This window comes from Malaclemys terrapin, chromosome 6 (genome assembly GCF_027887155.1).
Source record: "Malaclemys terrapin pileata isolate rMalTer1 chromosome 6, rMalTer1.hap1, whole genome shotgun sequence".
Taxonomy (NCBI): Eukaryota; Metazoa; Chordata; order Testudines; family Emydidae; genus Malaclemys; species Malaclemys terrapin.
Window position 1 is genome coordinate 1362311 of NC_071510.1, and position 22049 is coordinate 1384359.

At 41.6% G+C, this 22049-nt stretch overlaps 1 protein-coding gene across 1 annotated transcript in view; it reads right to left on the minus strand.

Annotated features, from left to right (window-relative positions):
- Window positions 1–973: 973 nt before the first annotated feature.
- Window positions 974–22049, minus strand: part of SMU1 (SMU1 DNA replication regulator and spliceosomal factor) — a 28198-nt gene continuing 7122 nt past the window's right edge. The window contains exons 6-12 of the mRNA XM_054032875.1: window positions 21275–21394; window positions 18757–18873; window positions 10231–10358; window positions 7375–7501; window positions 5091–5258; window positions 4659–4811; window positions 974–1384 (exon numbers count right to left, since the gene is read on the minus strand). Of these exons, the coding sequence (XP_053888850.1) occupies window positions 1286–1384; window positions 4659–4811; window positions 5091–5258; window positions 7375–7501; window positions 10231–10358; window positions 18757–18873; window positions 21275–21394 (912 nt within the window). The 3' untranslated portion in view covers window positions 974–1285. The remainder of the gene's footprint in view (window positions 1385–4658; window positions 4812–5090; window positions 5259–7374; window positions 7502–10230; window positions 10359–18756; window positions 18874–21274; window positions 21395–22049) is intronic.

The window sequence follows — 22049 nt, forward strand, 5'->3', positions numbered from 1 at the left end:
GTTTGCGGGAAACTGCGTTATCTCAAATGAAAACAGCGCACAGTTTGTTACATTGGCCTGGTCTACATTGGGTGGCTGGGGGGGAGCGTCGATGTAAGATACACAAATTCAGCTACGGGAATAATGTAGCTGAAGTCAACTTATCTTATTTTGACTTCCCTCCTGTTCTCACAGCGCGGGATCGACGGCTGCGGCTCCCCCGTCGACTCCGCTACTGCCGCTCGCCCTGGTGGAGTTCCAGAGTCGATGGGAGCGTGTTCGGGGATCGATATATCGCATCGACGAGACGCGATATATCGATCGCTACCCGCCAATCCAGCGGATAGTCTGGACGTACCCACTGACAGGTCTAAAGGCTTGTTTTCACTGCAGTGTTAGCTTGAAGTAGATCTTGAATGTTGCCCCAACCTGAATCCTATCCCATACACAAATATCTAGTTTGAATTAAGTGGTGCTTTAAGCTCAAACTAGCTAGCTTGGGGAGGTAGGAGGGGGGAGAGAAGAGAAAAGGAGGGGGGTGGGGTGTGTGTGAAGCTGGAGTGCTGCTGCTGCTAGACCTAGTAATACAGTGGGGGGACAGCTGGAAGTAATTTATTAAAGATGCACACAGAAGCCTGTATTGATCCTTTCTTCAGGGTGGCTTCAACCTGTTTTCTAAGGTAGTCAGAATGCAGTTATGAACCTCTCTGCTGGGAGCAAAGCCCACGTGTGCAGCTTCTTGTCATGTAAGCTGTCTGTGGGTGGTTCTGCTGCATAGAAGCCAGAAGGATACTTTGTTAAATGAGGATCAAAGTTAGATAGTTGGTATAATATAAAGGCAGCAGAAAACCCCACTGTATTAGAAGACTTTTGTCCTGAAAAAGCAAGGTAGCTTAGGATCAATAGAATCCATCTTTGCTAAGGTGGAGACTCTCTCCTCCTGTTTATTCCATTCTCATTCCCTGAAAGAAAGAAATGAGCCATCTGCTACACATTTTAGAAAGTCAATCATTTATAAATTGATGGTTGTTTTTCCATCTATAAACAGCACAAAGGAAAGGTACAGACTTCACAAGACAGAATAATCACTTCTACAGCAATTAAACTGCTTTAACTACCCAGATACAGGGTTAATGAAAGTGTTCTATCCACTGACATTGTACTGCTAATTTAGACCAAGTACTGAAAAACAGTTCTGGGCTCCTGAACTGAAAATTATACTCAGCATATTTGGACTCATAAAATCATGAACAAACACATTCAGCCCTTCATTTAAGAAGCATGCTCCAAAGCTAGTTAAAAACAGTTATGGTTTCCAAAGTTTCAAGAGGCCGTCTTCACTGTAGGTAGCGATCAAGTTCTGATGGGGATGGTGAGCAATGCCAATTACATCCTTTTCATGAACCTACAGGATAAACAGAAAAAAAATTGATGCAAGTCTTCTCTACACATCACCTCAAACCAAATAATATTCTCAGGCAAAAGCAACAGTAAGATGAGTAAAGGTTCAGAGTGCATGTCAGTAATTTAGGGCCAAGCGACGCAGGAAGTGTGGCTATGCCAACGAGACCTCACCCCACATCTTGTGTAGCTGCAAGCCCCATTCCAGACCAATGACAGGCAGCTGTGACAACGCCATCCAAGACTGCCTAGTCAGAGCCATCCCACCACCTCTGGGGAAGGTGGCCGTGAACTCAGCCATCCCTGGAATGGACAGCCAACTGCGACCAGATCGTCATGGTGTGAACATCACCGTGGCCATTGAGAACAGGACCCTGGGCTTCTGCAACGCCCGAGCTCGAAAGGTGGAGAAATACGCCACTCTTGCCAACGTCTTTAGAGCTAGGGGTTACAAGGTTCAAACACACACAATGACTGTTGCAGCCCTGGGCGCATGGGACCCCAGTAATGAGCGAGTGTTGCGGAAATGCGGAATCTGTCAGCGCTATGCTTGGCTGATGTGGCAACTCATGGTATTGGATGCCATCAGGTAGTCGAGGGACATGTATTTAGAACACATCACTGGACATTGGCAATACCAGGAGAGAGGAGCTGGAGTGTCGTGGAGAAGCAAAGTCAGGAAAGTAACTGGAATACTTCTCTAAATGCTCGATTACTGAGGGACAATCTACTATATTTGCTTTCCACAACCAACTCCTAGTATAAACATTTATGAGTGATGTACCTGAACATTTGGATATTAATATCTAAACTGTATCATTAAATTTATTAGCCTAAATTTGGGTTATTGCAGATTATGTACAACATGTATTTTATGAGTTTTAAACCAAACTTTGTACTTTTAGATAATTTATGCACTATACCCAGATGTACAGACACTCTTTCCTTAACCTGTGTATTATATGATTTAACCGTTAGCTTTAATAATAATCTTTAAATCTGTTCTTCTGTTGGTGTGCTTATAACTATTCATAGCTGTAATGTGCTTATAGCAACTATCATTTATTAATCCTTTATAAACTATTTATAAATTGAACCTTAATATAAATTGTAACCTCTGGGTTTATAAGGCTTGTCTGGAGACCATTACACCATTTGTATAATGTATTTTACACTACATTACATGTACTCTCAACCTTAAATCCATTTTACTGTATTTGTCTGGAAATTAAAAAAAAAAAAAGTTACTATTCATCCAAAAATAGTTTCTTAAAATGCACAATATTTCAGTGTCTCTGGAAAGTCTGAGGAGTCCAAATCATTCCATTATTAAGATCAAGATCATTCTGGGCAAAAATGGTCTGACATTTAAGTAGCTCAATTTCTTTTGCTCATCCAACAGAAGGTTATGAGATAACTTGATCATGGTTTAGAACAGGGTGGGTAAACTTTCTGACAGTAGAGGAGTAACACTGCAGACGGGAAGCTGAAGCAGGACACATTCAAACAGGAAGTGAAGCACAATTTGTTTTGGAGGGTAACTAACCAGTGGAGCAGTTTAGCTGGGTGGGAGGGACTCTCCAAATCAAGACTGGATCTTTTTAAGAGAGCTACTCTAGATCGACCAGCAATGAAAGGCTTGGTACAGGAATCACTTGGTACAATTCTCTGGCCTATGTTATGCAGGTGAGCAAACTGGCGGATCTTAATGGCCCCTTCTGACTTTAGACTCTGACTGATTGTTTTTCCAGAGCTATCCCAAACTACTCTTAGGGTATGGTGGGGAACGGTCCTGCTCTGTTCTGCCACAGCTTATGCCCTGTGCCTAGTCTCCAGCCCAGTCAAGGACCTTGTTTAGCCCGATTCCCCTCTCCACTCCAGGTGTGGCTCTAGAGCAGCTAGCGCTCTCCGGGTTACATCTGAGCGCCCACCCACAGCAAGAGCCATTCTATGGAACCCAGCCACTAAGAATACAAAGTGGAAGAGCCACACCCCTAATGTGGGTGCAAACACAAACTGTAATAGAAGTGTGTGCACTTTCACTCCCACTAGCTTGTGGAAAGCGCAGGGTTAAATCACAGTATATAATCACAACTACTTCAAAAATCTTTTAAGGAGTTTGTGGCTACATTCTAGCTAAAACTATCTATTTTTATTTTTAAACTCATTTTTCTCAAAATAACCCGGACCTTTATCTAAGCACTCAGGACCAACCTTACAACCACCACCTGAGGGCGCTTGTCATGGGAGTACAGTAACTCCTCACTTAACTACAATGTTATGTTCCTGAAAAATGCTACTTTAAGCGAAACAATGTTGAGTGAATCCAATTCCCCCATAAGCATTGATGTAAATTGGGGGGGGGGGGGGGGGAAATTTAAGGTTCCAGTGACATTTTTTTGAAGCTTGATTGAGGTGGTGGAGTCAGAGGTGGGATATTACCCAGGGAATGCCTCACTGCTAAATGATGAACTAGCACTCGGCTGAGCCCTCAAGGGTTAACATGTTGTTAAGACAGCCTCACACTCTGCAAGGCAGCACAAATGGAGGGAGGAACACAGCATGGCAGAGAGAGAGAGAAAGAGAGGTAGGTGTGTGTGTGTGTGTGTGTGTATATATATATGAATATGAGAGAGAGACAGACGTACACCGTGTGTGAGAGGGACGCGCATTGCCCCTTTAAGTACGCTGACTCCACTCTATATACACTGCCTTTTTAAGTAGATCAGCAAGTTGAGACAGCAGCTGCTGCCAGCAAGGTCCCTCCGTCCTGAGCCCGGTCATGTCCCCCCACTCTATGGAGCAGGGAGACACCCTGACATTAGCACCCCTCTTCCCCGCCCTCTGCACAGCAAGCAGGAGGCTCCCGGGAGCACCTCCAAGGCAGAGGGCAGGAGCGACAGCTGAACTGCCCAGCAATTGATAGCCTGCTGGGCGTCTGCCACACAGGGAACTTAGGGGAGCTGATGGGGGGCTGCCGGTCCACCCTGGATGCAAGCCCCCACCAGCTAGCTCCAACAGGCTGCTCTTTCTGCAAGCTGGGGACAAAGCAGGCGGCTGCCAAACAACGTTATAAGGGAGCATTGCGCAACTTTAAACGAGCATGTTCCCTAATTGATCAGCAACATAACAAAACAAAGTTAACCGGGACGACGTTAAGTGAGGAGTTACTGTAAGTGGTCACTATGGAATTTATGTTTGCATGAATATTCTAGAACTGATAAGAACACAGATTCTACTTCATGTTTACTTTCAAATAGCTTGTGCCAAGTACTCACTGTCAGAGTTCTCTCCAGCTTGCCAGTCACTGTGCTAAAACAGTACAGCACAAAGTCTTCACCCACACAGTAGATCCATTCGCCACGTGGTGAAAGAGCACAGCAAACAAAGTCACCTCCTTCTCTCTTACCAGAGCTGAAGCTTCTTACAATCTATAAAACCCAAAGAAAGGTTAACTGGATTCACATGTGACAGCAACAGCGCTACTCTAAAAAAGTTAGCTTCGATTAGATACTGGGGTCATGAATTTAGTTGCCTAAATAATCAGCCTGATTTTCAGAAGGGCAGAGTACCCAGCAGTTACCACTAAAAGGCGAGATCAGGATTTCACCCACTACACTGCTTGGAAGGGTGACAAATCTTTTCCTGATTCTAATACTTGTTAAGCTCTTTCCTAGCTGCTTCAAAGGGACATGTCTGGGGTCACATACTTGTCCTTGCATGTTCATGATGACCACTGTGTTTGATCTGTTGCAAACAACGAAGTGTTCTGGATTTTTAGGCAGCAGAACCACGCTATTCACGGTGATGTCTGTTCCTGCAGTGCTGCCAAGAGATTTGAAAGTGTTGGAGCACTCGGTTGTCTTCATATTCCAAATCTATTGAGCAGAATACAAAATGAAAGCACTTTATGATCAGGCACATTTCTGCATTTTAATTAAAAAGACACCACGCTTTTGGAGGAGATACTATGGACGCAGCTTTCAGCATTTAAAAAATGTCTATTGAAACTAGAGGGAAAAGAGTAATGAACACCAAAAACAGTAATTCAATAGGTTCAAAGATTTTTAGGCCAGAAAAGACCATTATGCTCATCTAGGCCAATTGCCTGTATAGCAGTGGCCTGAAAATTGTATCCAGCAATTCCTGAATCAATCCTAGTAACTACAGGGTGAACAAGAACAGGTTTATTTAGAAAGATATCCAAATATGAAGGTTACTTACCTGTAGCTGAGGTTCTTTGAGATGGATTCTGAACAGTTCCACTCAGGGGGTGCTTTGACCAGTGCAGGCTGAATGGTAAAATTCTACTCATGGTAGCAGTTGGCACCTCCACATACCTCCCTTCACTGAACTCCAGACATTCTAGGGCCAGGGTTTAAAAGGAGAGTGGCACTCTATTGCCCAAGCCCTTTGGTAAGCAGGACTAACTCCAAGGTAGTGGGGAAAGGGGGAGGGGGGGAGGGAAGTGTCAATATGCAGAGTCTATCTTGAAGAATATCAATTATAGGTAAGCAATCTTCATTTCTTCCTTTAAGCGTCCTATGCATATTCCCTCTCACAAGCGGGACTTGGAGTTCTTGTCACATAAGGAGGGCAGGACTGCCCTACCAAACTTTCCATCTGATCTTGATTTCAAATCTAAAGTCTAATGTTTAGTAAAGCTGTGGACAGAACTCCAGGTTGCTGCTCTACATATTTCTACCAGAGGTACATATCCAAATAAAGTCATGCAAGTTGCCTTCGATCTATTTGAAAGAGTTCTGATGCCTTGAGGAATGGATAATCTTTTCAACTTATAAATTTCATAAATACCTAACTCATCTAGAAAGAGTCTGTTCAGAAACAGCTTTTCCCTTGTTTTTTGGTCCATAAGTTATAAACAGCCTTGAAGACTGTCTAAACTATTTAGTCTTGTCGAACTAAAAACATAACACTCTCCTCGCATCTAACATGTAATTTAGTTTCCCCATTATGAGTATGGGGTTTCGGGTAAAATTACAATTAATTTATGTGAAAATCAAGAGACTATTTTTGGTAAAAACTTAGGATGAATGTGAAGATTAACTTTATCCTTATGAAACACTGAATGGTGGATCAGCCATTAATGCATGCAAGTCACTTATGCATTTCACTGCAGTGACTGTATTGAAAACACTGTTTTTACAGATAGATGACATGAAGAACAGCTCCCCAAAGGGAGGTCTCATTAATTTTGCTAGTGTTACACTCAAATCCCAGGAGGACACAGGAGTTCTTACTTGAGGATATAAATTATTAGGGTCTTTTAAAAACTTCTTAACCATATCATTAGGAAAATGGATTTTCCCCTCTACAGGTACATGACATTCTGATAAGGCTAAGATATGAAACTTAACTGAAGATAATGAAAGAGGTGTCTTCTTAACATACAATAAATACTCTAATATATAATTGGAGCTATATAAGAATCCACATTATACAAGAAAATCCACAATGAAAACCTTTTCCATTTAAGACTATAGCACATCCATGTGAATTCTTTTCTACAATACGACAGTACATTCTGTACTTCAAAAGTCTTTCTTCTACCAAAGCTAAAGGTCATGCAGCCCAGAAAAGGACCTAAGGTCCGGGTGACAGACCTTCCCTCTTTGCTGTGTCAACAAGTCCAGTCTCAGCAGTAGAGGTTCCACTAATCCTTGTGACATGTAATCAAATCTAGATTCCATTGCTGTCTGGGCCATGCTAGTGCTATTAAAATCACCCAGACTTGTCTTACTGTGTTTATCACTCTCTGAACGAGAGGAAATGAATACATTAGACCCTACACCACCTTGTAGCATCCAGGAATCTACATATCATGGGCCCAATGACAAAGCCTGAGCCCTGGCTATGATAAAAGTACCTTTAAGGGAAATTATCTCTAAGAATAAATGCCCCAGTTTGCTACAACACACAGAACAGAACACCACAATCCCATACATGGCTCGTAGAAGCAAGTGGTCATTTTACCTTCACTGTTCCGTCAGAGGACGCACTGATAATATAGTGACCATCCTGTGTAAAAGTAGCTTCATTAACAAATGAAGAATGACCACGGAATTCCTTCAGAGTTTTTCCCGATTTTAAGCCATGAATCCTGTTACAATAGTTAAAAAAACATGGTAATACAATCATTAATCTAGAGAGGTACAATTCAGAGATGTAAAATAAAGGAAGAATTTAGTTTGTTGTCTGATGTACAGAGCAAGTAATAAAACAGGCTAACACAACTGCATCTAGAATAACACATTTGTCATCACAAACCTCTTTCCCCAAATATAATATCTAACCATGAAAAATGTAAAGGGACATCATCAACTTGAAATCTAATCAATTAAAAAAAAAAAGTTAGTTAAAGGTAGTTTCAGGTATACACAAAACCCTAAGAATGGGCAGGGGAACACAGATTTTTGTTTTAGTTTTAAGGTGAATTTAGCGATCACGAAAAGCACCAGTCTGAGAACCCTGGAGTCTTGTTTATCCTAGGCAGCAGAAGCAGTACAATGTGCTAGAACTCTGTTCTGAAGGGAGTAATCTGAGCATGAAAAGGACAGTTCATGCCTAACCTCTCAACTAACACTGCCAAGAGAATTCCACTGATGCTTAAGGTTTTTGGTAACATGGACACCAGCCCCTAATCTAGGTACTTACATGGCCCCAGTCACATTAGCATCTAAGCAACCACCAACTAATTAAAAAATCAAAACTCTTTTCATTCCCAGGCTCTAGAAAAACTAGGTTGACTAATTTACAGGGCAGTTATGAGGTGTGAAAGCACGCACGTGTGGTAGAAGCTTTGAGAGAAGGCTAAGCTGAAGGAGGGAATTTGCCATTTACTTTTGAAAAAGGTTGGTTTTGTGGTCACTTCTTCCTTACGAGGGTGAGTTCCCATAATCTAGTAGGCCCAACTCCTGCATGCACAAGCCTTCTCCGAGGAGGACAGTTTCACTGCTCCAAGAACAAGAGCAGTCATGGGGGCATTGGGCTGTCTGGGACTGGGTAAGAGAGGTGCAGCCCTTCCTGCAGTAGGGGAAAGTCTCCACTCCACTAATTCCTAGAAGGTGTAAGTGAGGAGCTGCTTCTTGGGACAGGGTGTTAAAGTCTGAGCTGCTTCCTGGAGGTGTCTGTGGGGGTCTCACAATGCTTCCTGCTGGAAGCAGAGAGGATGGAACTCTGTTGGCAAGGCGCTTCTCACTGATTGAGGGAGGTTATAGAAAGTTGTGGCAGGTGTGATGTCACATGTTCGCGATGGCCACAGCCTTTCTTCTGTGCAGTTGCTGCTAGGAGCACAGACACAAGTGACCCTACAGAACCTTTTAAACTCTCCTCAGGCTGCAGCTGCCTGGAGCCCTCTTTTGTGGAGAAGGAACATAAGAAAGGCCGTACCGGGTCAGACCAAAGGTTCATCTAGCCCAGTATCCTGTCTACTGACAGTGGTCAATGCCAGGTGCCCCAGAGGGAGTGAACCTAACAGGCAATGATCAAGTGATCTCTCTCCTGCATCCATCTCCACCATCTGACAGACAGAGGCTAGGGACACCATTCCTTACCCGTCCTGGCTAATAGCCACTAATGGACTTAACCACCATGAATTTATCCAGTTCTCTTTTAAACTCGGTTATAGTCTAGCCTTCACAACCTCCTCAGGTAAGGAGTTCCACAAGTTGACTTTGTGCTGCGTGAAGAAGAACTTCCTTTTATTTGTTTTAAACCTGCTGCCTATTAATTTCATTTGATGACCCCTAGTTCTTGTATTATGGGAATAAGTAAATAACTTTTCCTTATCCACTTTCTCCACATCACTCATGATTTTATATACCTCTATCATATCCCCCCTTAGTCTCCTATTTTCCAAGCTGAAGAATCCTAGCCTCTTTAATCTCTCCTCATATGGGACCCGTTCCAAACGCTTAATCATTTTAGTTGCCCTTTTCTGAATCTTTTCTGCCAGTATATCTTTTTTGAGATGAGGAGACCACATCTGTACGCAGTATTCGAGATGAGGGCGTACCATCGATTTATATAAGGGCAATAATATAGTCTCAGTCTTATTCTCTATTCCCTTTTTAATGATTCCTAATATCCTGTTTGCTTTTTTGACCGCCTCTGCACACTGCGTGGACATTTTCAGAGAACTATCCACGATGACTCCAAGATCTTTTTCCTGACTTGTTGTAGCTAAATTAGCCCCCATCATGTTGTATGTATAGTTGGGGTTATTTTTTCCAATGTGCATTACTTTACATTTATCCACAAGGAAAATGAACTGAGATGACCACTGTTACATATAACCCACCGGCAGCTGTCAAATGGTAGTGACTGGGTTTAATCAGAACTGGTGCTCAAGAACGGCCCCATATCCCATTATCTGCAGGGACCATCAGGTCGCAGTACTGGCCTTGGAGCCAGTTTCAGAAACAGTTGTTCTAAAGTTTGAATGTAAGCCAATGAGCGCTGCTCAGCCGGCCTCTCTTGCTGGGATATATGACAGGTGTAAAAGTACTGAAATGGCTGCTGTTGAATCTGAGGACAGAAATGCTTTTAAACAAACATAAAACAATACATCATGGCTAGCACCTGCTGCGAACACTGGAATGAAAATAGGTTAACACAAAAATAAGTTACAAAAATTGAAAGGGCAAAAATTTAAACTATTTGTTCAAGAGGAAAGAGCCAAGTAATTTTATTAATGTTAAAAACATTAAGGACTAGCTTTCATGTAAGCTAAAAACATCCAAGAGTTTAAGGCAAGTGGACTGAAGAAACAATACTTGGAACTTCTATTAGAGTTTCTTGTACATTACAGCCCTCAAATGTATAACTTACCTGATTGTCTGATCAAAAGAAGCACTAAGAATCTGACTGCTGTCTTTAGAGAAACTGAGGCAGGTGACACCTTTACTGTGTGCTCGTTCAAATCTCCTCAGACACTGCCCACTCTGAATCTTCCACACCTGAGGGACATCCAAAATACTAGTTAGAAAAAGTACTCCCCTTAAATCAAGTGAAATTAACAGGATAGCCAGGACTAAGTTGAGTATCCAGGATCAAAAGCTAAACTAGAATAGCACTGGAGGTGGTGTTTTTACCCCCATGAAATATTTAACGCTGTGGGACATGTATCTAAGAGGCACCTGCATGACTCTACTCAGTTTGCATTCAAACAAGACTTTGGCAAATGGAGTGCTGAAGTTTCTAGCTGATGTGGGAGAGGGGATGGGCTTGATTTGAGGGGTCCACCGTATGGATGCTACACACAAGAATAGTTATGTTGTGTGGTATGCCTGCTTTCTCCCTTCTCTGTTACTGGGCACAAAAAGCAGCTTCAAGTTGGGCTACATCCGAAGGTTAATATAAAACCAGAACAAACCCCATATAGTGAGCCTGTCACTGTGGCATTACACCACTGCACCAGTCTGAGTCAGGAAGATGATGTTTCTGGTGAAATTTCAGATTAATTTCATATTTGTGAATCACTATTACAATTTCAGGTTCAGATTCAGAATCGTCCCAGTGCAGTAGCTGCCATTAGAAGTTTTTCTCCTTGCACTCTGCTGTGACAGATCTATCATGAAACAGGCTGCATTTCCCTCCCCATTCCAGGGCTGACCAATTCTGTCAAATTTTCAATATTATTTCATACCCTAAAATACACAAATTCTGGAATTACCTGAGAGCACTCCACAGTTAGGAATGGGTTTAAAATGGAGCATAAATTCCTTGTTTTCTGCAAGCAGATTACCAGGCAGTGTGCAGTGTCACTGAATTAATCTGATTTCTGAAATTCTCTTCATAGGATTTCTTTAAATTTGGGCTCTGGGTAAGGTTTTCCTTTCCTGTCCTACTTTTAGCTGCTGACCACTCTCTTACACACGGCATCTACTCCATATTTGGCAAAGGCAGTGGATTCTGACTAGAACTTGTGCAACAAGTAGGGTGGTGGGGTTTTTTTTCCCAATAAAAATGTTTAGCTTTTATTCTTGTTCTAATTGGAAGTTTATGCACTGCAGACACAAGCCCGATTGGAGGCAGCCAGCGTGGGCACACAAGGCCTTCTCTGTTAGGAGTTACACTTCTGTCAGATGTGATCCTACAGCAGGGCTGGTGCCCAGCTGTTGGCATGTGAGACACAAGAAATGACAAACAGGCTGACTGTAGTTGCACTTGCCTTACCCCGCTGATCCTACCTCTAGTCCAACCCTCCTCCCTAATTAACTATTTAAAAAACCTAGGAAACATACAAAAAACTTTGCTGTGTAGCAGCCATGCTTGCAACATACACACCCACCAACACCATGCCAGACACAAACCTACAAAAGTAAGACAATGAAAAGTTAAGCCACCTAGCAGTACATATCCTCTGCTCTTCCTGCCACACGCCCACACCTTACCATACCACAGCTACTGTATACCATGCATGTAGCTTTATCTCCTAGTAACGCCAGCCTTCCAGCACTCCCTTCAACCATCCTTCTGCACACAGCCCTTTAGTAAACTACCCTCTCCCAACACTATTACACCAAACATCCAAGTACTAGTGTTTTGGGGAGGGTTAAAACTAATCAGGTAAAGGGGTTTGTGCCCAAGAGCAAAGGGGGCAGAGCTACGGTTGCAATAGATGGTTGTTGTGGTATGGTAAGGTGTGTGCCTCTCAGGGTGGATAAAAATCAGTGATTAAAAAAAAAATCTGCTTTTTTATAAAGTGCTTTTTGAGGAAAAAACCTATCTAAATCAAGATACATTATAGCTCAAAGATATCTCATCATGGAATAGGGATTATAAATTCTAACTCTATAGTATGAGACAATATATTCAGGTAATGTTTAAGAAAAGTTATATAAAATGAGTTCCAACAGTTCATGGATTAGGGACCCAATCTTATGGAGTTCCACAGGCTTCTGTATAGATTATTTGGGTTAATCTTTCTATCTACCCAATGGGACTCAGTGCTGAGTCTAGAAGATACCATCAGAGATGCTTAGTTTTACAGTTCTCAAACTGTGAATTTGTGTCTCCAAAGGTAACATGCTTGTTAACAGCAAAAATGTTTTTAAACAAATAAATAATATATAGAGGTGAGAAATAACAGACCTCAACTCTATTGTCCCTCTGCAAATTTGTGTACACAGAGTCAATCCCTTACCTCTCTCTAAAAGCACAAAGTTTCAAAAAATTCAGTGAATAGAATTGGGGGTGGAATGGATCTGGACAAGGAGAAGTCTGGAGATAAATGTGAAAAGCGAAGGACATATGCTCGTTTTGTTAAAATATTATATGTTTGCTGTTGAAGAAAAAAATCCAGAATACTTAACATTGTTGTTTTAGTTAAATAAAACAATTTAAATGTTTGTCCGGTGATGTTCTCCTCCTAATACAGCATGGCAAGAAAATCCTCCAAATATTAATGATTAACCTGTTGAACTGGAGATAGTTCACCTCCCAATGACTTCATAAATATCTGCTTCAATTACCTTTGGTAAATGAAATAACCAAACAATCATTCATTTCCAGATATAGCTGTAAAACTAATCTAAAAAGTTTTTTAAAATAAATCACTGTTTAAAAATGTATAGTGTGTACCTTCTAAAAATGAAACCTACATCTATCTCCGAGTTGTGAAGAATATGTATTAAGGTTATAACAGCCAACAAGAATGTACTTTTATGTAGAAAACCCCAATTAAATCGAGTCTTCCTGACTAGTGATTTAAATCAAATCCACCCTGGTGCCTGTGAGTGGAGGAATAAAGGGTCTAGACCAGGGGTCAGCAATCTACGGCACGCGTGCCAAACACGGCACGCTGCTGCCTACCTCGGTCCCGGCCCCCAGCCCCACTCAACGCCCCCGCCCACCGCTCTCCCTTGTGGGGGCAGGAGGCAGAAGCTTGGTCCTGCGGCAGCCAAGCTTCCCCCCTCCCCCACTTCTTCCCCAAGCATGGTGCTTTCCTGCCCCTCCTCCTCCCCCCCTCCCTGTGCCGATCAGCTGATGGCCCTTGCAGGAGGAGCGGAGCAGAGCCGCGCTCCATAGAGGAGGCAGAGAAGAGGTAGGGACGGGATCTTGGGGAAGGGGGTGGAACAGGGCATATCCCTTCCAGCCCCCTGCCATGAGCTGCTCAGGGCAGGGGGCTGGGAGCACCCCCATAAGCCGAGCACCCCAGCCCTCTGCCCTGACCCCTGAACTCCCCCCACACCCAGCCTTCTGCCCTGCAGCCCCACAGCCCCCATCCCTCTGCCATCACCCCTGAACCCCCCCACACCCAGCCTTCTGCCCTGCACCCCCCCCACACACACCCCTAGCCCTCTGCCCTGCACCACCCCCCCCACACACCCCTAGCCCTCTGCCCTGACCCCTGAACACCCACCTCCCCCCAGGTCTGGGGTCCTGGCTGCCGGCCCCTTGCCAGCCGGCATCCCGGCCACAGGCCCCGCTCAGCCCGCTGCCAGCCTAGGTGAACAGAACCCCAGGCTGGAAGTGGGCTGAGCAGGCTGGCGGCGTAAGATCAGCATTTTAATTTAATTTTAAATGAAGCTTCTTAAACATTTTGAAAATCTTGTTTACTTTACATACAACAATAGTTTAGTTATATAATATAGACTTATAGAGAGACCCTCTAAAAAACGTTAAAATGTATTACCGGCACGCAAAACTTTAATTTAAAGTGAATAAATGAAGACTCGGCACACCACTTCCGAAAAGTTGCATACCCCTGGTCTAGACTGTTAGGTGGTTGAACTTTTCACTGCCTTGTTTTTGTGGGTTTGTATCAGGTACACCAACAGCAGCCCTAATTGCTTCATAACAGTTTATGTATTATTCAACATGCAGCCTAATGGGGAAAGCCAGCCTACATGCAATCTGCTTGTTCCAGTCCTGCTCAGCAACAGAAGGTAGGGCGGAGTTTCGGCTGTGCTAGACTAAGCAAAGGATTTCAAAAAAGCTAAAAGCTTTTGGGGAGTATTTAGTCTTGAGGCTGATTTGGCAAATTATGTAAGTAACAGATTCTCACCTGAACCCACACAGGGGGCTCAGTTAGCCCAAATTACCATCTTCAGTTCTGCTGCTCCTACATATGGTAGCATTTAGGGTAATCAAAGTGCTGGACAGAGAACCCTGTATAGAGACAGGCCAGACTAAGGACAGCAGGTGACCTACATGTGGTTCAGGAGATAGTTTATCCACCCACTTCTGCCCTCTCCCACCCCCCCAGTGTCAAGCCTTAAATTTCAATGTCTTTGGCTTTCTGTGTTTAAGTCAAACCCTTCCAATATCCCAACTTTATTTTAATTTAAAGCCATGTTAAAACAGAACTATGGGGGGTCACTGACAATAGAAATGGGGACATTAATTTGCAAGCTCATCACATAGGTAGCTACTGTCCATTGCAGTGATTCAACCCAAACTACAAATATCTTCAACATACCTCTCCTTTGAAAGTGATTGGCTGATCTGAAAGATTCCAATCAACCCAGCAACTAGGACTTTCCCCTACAAACATCTAACTGTGGTATGTAATCTATCATTGAAATAAGCTTCTATACCAGATGACTGGACAATAGCTAATGTGATGCCAATTTTTTAAAAAGGCTCCACAGGTGATCCCAGCAATTACAGGCCTGTAAGTCTGACTTCAGTACCAGGCAAATTGGTTGAAACTATAGTAAGAACAGAATTGTCAGACACAGATGAACATGATTTGTTGGGGAAGAGACAACATGGTTTTTGTAAAGGGAAATAATGCCTCACCAATCTACTAGAATTGGTAGAGGTGGTCAACAAGCATGTGAACAAGAGGGATCCAGTGGATATAGTGTACTTAGATTTTCAGAAAGCCTTTGACAAGGTCCCTCACCAAAGGCTCTTAAGCAAAGTAAGCCATCACGGGATAAGAGGGAAGGTTCTCTCATGGATCAGTAACTGGTTAAAAGATAGAAAACAAAGGGTAGGAATAAATGGTCAGTTTTCAGAATGGAGAGAGGTAAATAGTGGTGTCCCTCAGGAGTCTGTACTAGGGCCAGTACTATTCAACATCTTCATAAATGATCTGGAAAAAGGGTAAACAGTGACATCGCAAAATTTGCAGATGACACAAGACTATTCAAGGCAGTTAAGTCCAAAGCAGATGGTGATGAGTTAAAGGGATCTGACAAAATTGGGTGACTGGGCAACAAAATGGCAGATGAAATTCAATGTTGATAAATGCAGTGTAATGCACATTGGAAAACATTATCTGAACTATACATATAAAATGATGAGGTCTAAATTAGCTGTTACTACTCAAGAAAGAGATCTTGGAGTCATTGTGGATAGTGCAGCGACAGTCAAAAAAGTGAACAGAATGTTGGGAATCATTAAGAAAAGGATAGATGAGAAGACAGAAAATATCATATTACCTCTATATAAATCCATGGTACGCCCATATCTTGAATACTGTGTGCAGATGTGGTTGCCCCATCTCAACAAAGATATATTGGAATTGGAAAAGGTTCAGGAAAGGGCAACAAAAATGATTAAGGATATGGAACAGCTTCCATGTGAGGAGAGATTAATAAGACTGGGACTTTTTAGCTTGGAAAAGAGACGACTAAGGGGGGATATGATAGAGATCTACAAAAATCATGACTGGTGTGGAGAAAGTAAATAAGTAAGTGTTATTTACTCCTTCTCATAATGCAAGAACTAAGGGTCACCCAATGAAATTAATAGGCAGCATGTTAAAAACAAATAAAAAGGAAGTATTTCTTCACACAACACCAAGTCAACCTGTGGAACTCTTTGCCAGAGGATGTTGTGAAAGCCAAGACTACAGCAGGTTTCAAAAAAGAACTAAATAAAGTAATGAAGGATAGGTCCATCAATGGCTACTAGCCAGGATGGGCAGTGATGGTTTCCCTGGCCTGTTTGCCCAAAGCTGGGAATGAGCAACAGGGGATAATTGATAATTATCTGTTCTGTTCATGCCCTCTGAAGCACCTCGCATTGGCCACTGTCGGAAGACAGGATACTGGGCTAGATGAATTTTTGGTCTGGCCCAGTATGGCTGTTCTTATGTTCTTATCTATTCCACATCAGTTTCCCCTTTCCTTGTATAAGTGACTTGCCCTCAAGCTGATCTCCAACTTAGGAGCTGTTTACTACTTGAGACTGCAGAACTCTAGGTTATCTGGGTTTGGTTTTACGGATGCCTGAACTCATCTGTCCTGGCAGCTCTTCCTGGTGTGGAACACTGATGGCCATAGCACTCCTATTAGTCATACGAGCCTAGCTCTACGAGAAGGATTGCACCTGTCAGCAATGGGGCTGCTACTAGTGCGGAGGGCTGCCTGGCCTAAAGCTGTAAGAGACTTTCCACCCCCTCCTCCTCCAGAAAGGAACAAAAGGCCACTGATTTGGAACAAAAAATAAAATTTCGCCTTGGAGCTATCCTTTCCTTTCCCTTTAGAGGGTAAATGTCACTCAAAACCCCTCATTTGCATTAACACCGATTAACAGATGAGTTCTGTTTTCCATCATTTATGCGGTTTACATTTCGGACTATTCATATTAAGACAATGAAGACAGGCTAATTTCATTTGTGTTTCTAGTCACTTTTGGGTACTCATGCATTAACAGTATGCTCTGCCATGGCAGGGTTTCAAATGCTGCAGGGCATACAACCAATCATCTGCTTTCCCTGCCATTTAATAAACGTCATGAAAACATTCCCATTAGGTTTTGTCGTTTTTTTAAGTTAACACACAATCTAAATGTTGGATCCCAACTACTTATGATACTCTAAACTGTTTTGCTAATTAGCACATTGAGAGGCAGAGGCCGGGGGTGGGAGGAAACTCATGAAATAAACTAAAGAAAGACTAGAGTACAAGTTGTGATAGACACTGCCATATCCTGCACAACCCTCACTGAATTAAGTTAAACCGTTTTGAATTAAGTTTAAGTATCACAGGAGTTCATTGTATTCAAAATGCAGATGTTCATGTATTATTGTGGGATTGTATGGAATCTCTCTGTGGGCAGACATGACTAATGTAAACACTGGGAAGTGGTATCAGCTTCAAAGGACTTGTTTAAAGAATGTGCCAGATGCGAATGAACTTTTGGTTAAGTGGGTTTCCTAGCAAATATCTAGGAGGAGGTGAATGCAAATGTACCCCTCCAAACCAGTTATGCAAAGCCTCAGCCTTTTCCATTGGCTACTGATTACCTGCTCCCAGAATCTCTAGATCAAAGACCCCAGCCAAAGAAGGATGGGCTGATTTATTCATGAGCGTGCTTGTTCTGAGCCAAGACAATTACGAACTGGTAACCACAGTAAAACCCCTTGGTGGGTAGTGAAGGACTGACTCCTACCAGAGGCCTTGTTGGAGTTGTGGTGACTTTTACTGTTTTAGCATGTTTTCCCAGTAATGCTTTCACCTTTGGAAGTGTGCTTGCTTAGGAAGAGCTGTGTGGTACTTTATAACTATGGGCAATTACATTGTTATAGCCTATGAGGAGAAAGAAAAGTAGGCCTCCTTAGGCAGTCTGACTTGCTGGAAAATTCAGTGTAGACAGGGACCTGTGCAGCCTGGAAATACCCCGCTCAGGAGGAGTGAGACACAGATCTCCACCCAAAAGAGTGACAGCTGGGGAGCCAGAACCCTGACAGTGGGTGCCCTTGGTGAACCACAGAGAGCGAACAGAGGTGCAGTTGACCTGAAACATGACACAAGTCTTCCAGTAGTGAGCTTGCAACTCCAGATGGCAACTCCCCAGAGGTGTCAGATTGAGAACCACTGTTCTAGAGGGTCATAGTGGGAGCATCTCAAAACCAGAGTGTTAGATACACAAATAGAGACATTATACTTGTTCATATCTGAGGCTACCATACAGAATGCACTGCACATACTAAATGCCTTAAGCAAGTCTAAAGGACAGTAGTTATTGAACATGCATACTCATCTCCTTTTCTAGAGGATATGATTTGAAAAATTTCCCAAACTAGCAAGACAAGTGGACCTTTACAGACCACTAGCTTGTATAATTATATATTTAGCAGCCTTGTGTAACAAGATCACAGGGCATGAAACCCACAATACCCTGAGTGTAAAATCAATTCCTTTCTTAAGACAGGCACAATACTATAATCCAAAAGTGTGTTAAAAAGTGCCTTTGTAGGCCAACTTTAAGACTGGAGAGTATGAAATTATAGCAAGAAATTTGTTTTCAGTGCATGGGGAAATTATCCATAGGAACTGAGTATTAGACCCTCTTCCACCTCTCACGCTCCTCAAATTTAAAGGGTGCAATGCATACATTTGATTTAGCCTAATCTTTCTGCACTTCCTAACAGTTTCTATGTCCTAAAACTTGTACCTTGATCTTCCCATCTTGTGCTCCAGTTGCTAACATTTCTGTGTCTCTACTGAAACACATGCACAGAACTGCATCATCCATCATCATAAAGTTATCTTGTGCTTGGTATTTCAGATCCTAAATGAAACAGCAAGAAGATCTGTCAGTCACAGCAATGGAGGATAAAAGAGAACTAAAACTAAACAGCAATAGCTAATTGCCATCGGTTCATGGAAGAATTCAGCTCACAACTGTAAGTGGTATATTATGTTCATGAAAATTGAACAGGCCACATTCCATCTGGCACCTGCAATTTGAATAACAAACCTGTGCCACATATGTGGGGAATGGAGAATACTGTGTGGTCACATAATAACTAAAATACAATTATGGAGGGAAAGAATCCCCAATTAATCAGTCCAACAGATGTTCTATTTCTAAATTCAAAACTATGATTGAATCAGTAAAAATCATACCTATACCCAAATTTGTTGAACCAGTAGTAATAACAAGTCAACCAAGCTTTGGTTCTGAGGCTGCTTCCTAACTTTATAGTACCCATTGCTAAATTAAATATATACCTAAATTCTTCATCACTGCAAAATACAAAGCATTTAGTTCATATAAAAAAATTAAATACAGCAAATAATCACATAAAACAAATATTAAAACCAATCAGATGATGGGATCAAACAAACACATTTGGGTACCACCTGGTTGTAGCATTTAGTTTTAAAATATTGTTATGTACACAAGTGTTAATAAGTATCAGAGGGGTAGCCGTGTTAGTCTGCATCCACAAAAACAACGAGGAGTCTGGTGACACCTTAAAGACTAACAGATTTATTTGGGCATAAGCTTTCGTGGGTCAAAAACCCACTTCTTCAGATGAAAGTGTTAATAATTACCTCGTTGCTTATAATGTGTTATAAAATACAGCATATATTAAAGATTGGCAAAAAAGACCCTGCATTGGAATGTGCACTCTACCCCATCATGTAAAATAAGTCACATCCTTGAGAATACTGCATTTCGAAGAGTGCCGGAGAGAGGAGTATTGAGGACCAAACACAAACCTAGGCCCTACACTGAATAAAGCACTTCAAAATGCAACAGGCAAAATTACTGACAAGGTTTTTTAACGATTTACAAGTGTGGTGCTAAACTTTGAGCAAAAAGTACCCTGAAAATTCAAGTTGAAAAAGATAAGAATATTCGGATAGCAGGGCATGTCGTTCTCCATAGCTAACCTAATCAAATAACAAAAATAAAGGTTATGTTAATGAATAATTTAGGATGATACACGTTGTGAACTATGATATCCAAAGATGAAAAATTGTTAAATGGCAAAAATAAGGGCTATATTGTATTAATCCTAAATTATTAACATTAAACTATGTATAGTGAATGAGTTTGGATAGGCCACAGTAATACTTATGCTAAGGCTTTTGCTAGTCTTTACTTGACAAGAGTGTTGTCTTCCAATTTCTCTCTTATGTAGATTTGCTTAAATGAGGCTTACAACTGATAAGACAAAGGTGATATTCTGTTCATGGAATGTATCATATTGGAGGATGTACATAAGGGAAAGTTAATCGATACAATAAAATATACAAAACGTAATGCTAAAAAGTCCCAATTTTGGGAAAAACATGGGTAAGGTGACATGAAGACACGAAAAAAGAGGGGACAGCAAACATTAGATAAATTGAAGCTCGCCCATATGTATTGTACGGGTTATATAAGCATTATCTTAATGTTGATTGCATTAAAGCTGATGAATATGTATTATGGGAAGGTATCAAAAACCAAATGAACAAGGGCCCAAGTCCAGAAACTCAGAAGGGAAGAAAAGCTTCCTGGTACCCCAGAACTTGATAACTTGGACCCCTATCTGTTCAATCTTATCTGTTTTATTATGTCATATGTATATGACCAGAAACTATAAGTGAAAATAATTTTTTTTAAATTCATAAATAAAAGCAAGAATTGGGTTGACTCATGCCTCAGTTTTCCACCTGACATGCTCAGCTCTGTTCAATCAATGGCACCAGCCTACAGGAATGATCACTCTGGCAACTGGTTAGTCTTCTTACCAGCTCAACCCCAAGTATTTCTCCAGATGAGACTGCTAACTACAACAAACCATGTAGTGGTTTTGCAATAATTATTTCTGTGTGTCTATTAAGGGTACGTTATATGGCCCCCTTTACCATAGTATCTGAGCACTTCATAATTTAATATTCTCATCCTCAAATACCTCTGTGAAGTAGGGCAGTGCTTTTATTCCCATTTTGCAGATGGGGAACTAAGGCACAGAGAGATTGAGTGACTTGTCCAAGGTCACACAGGGTGTCTGTGGCAGAGCACAGAACTGATCCTGTATCTGCACCTCCCAGGTCAGCACTGGGACTAGCCTTCCTCTCCAAATTCATTTTAGCTAGATTCATCTGGATTTGAAACCTGGTTTCAGAGTTGAAAAATGCACTAACCACCAATCAATCCACATCCCAGTCAAATTAATCCAGAACTAATTTACCTTCCTGATCTTTCCAGTAGTGAAATTCCACACTTCAATGAATCCATCCACAGAGCCTGTTACCAGATATTGACCATCTGGAGAAAACCTAGCACATTCCACGTGTGACTTCTGGCCAAACTGTTTTCAAATGAAATAAAAATAGGATTTTAATATGAGGTCAGTTTCATTTTAAACCAAGTTAACTCTTTGGTGCCAGTATATGATATATTCTAGGGCTAAAAGTTAATTTATTTTAAGTTAGTGGTGGAAAACAGCCGCCAGCTTTACTGGGCTGCCTACTTAAAAATCAAAAAACAAAACAAAACAAAAACAAAAAAACACACACTCCCTTTTGATCAAGAATTATTTATGCAGCTGCTTTACTTCTATGTCTGCCAGTCTATGCTTTCAAAATTAGTCAGGTTAGTTTTCATTAATTTTTGCAATCATGGATGTCAATTGAGACCTTTACAATGTCTATTTAACAAACATAAGTAACTTTAATTAATACAGCTGAAAAAAACAAAAGAAATAAAAATTGTTTTGTTTGAAATGCTATTTGTTACATGAAAAAAATTCAGAGAGAAAAAGCCACTTTTCACTTCCTCTCCCACCCCCATACTAGAAAAAAGGGGGTAGGTAAAGTACAAGAGTGAGAAAGTTTTTCTCCTCCTCAGAAGCGTAACAAAATTTTTCATTTCAAAATTTGTCCTAATACAAAATTTGAACCAAAATTATTTTTTTCCACAACAATAATCATTATGATTGAAAATGCAGTTTTTGTCAAAAAAAT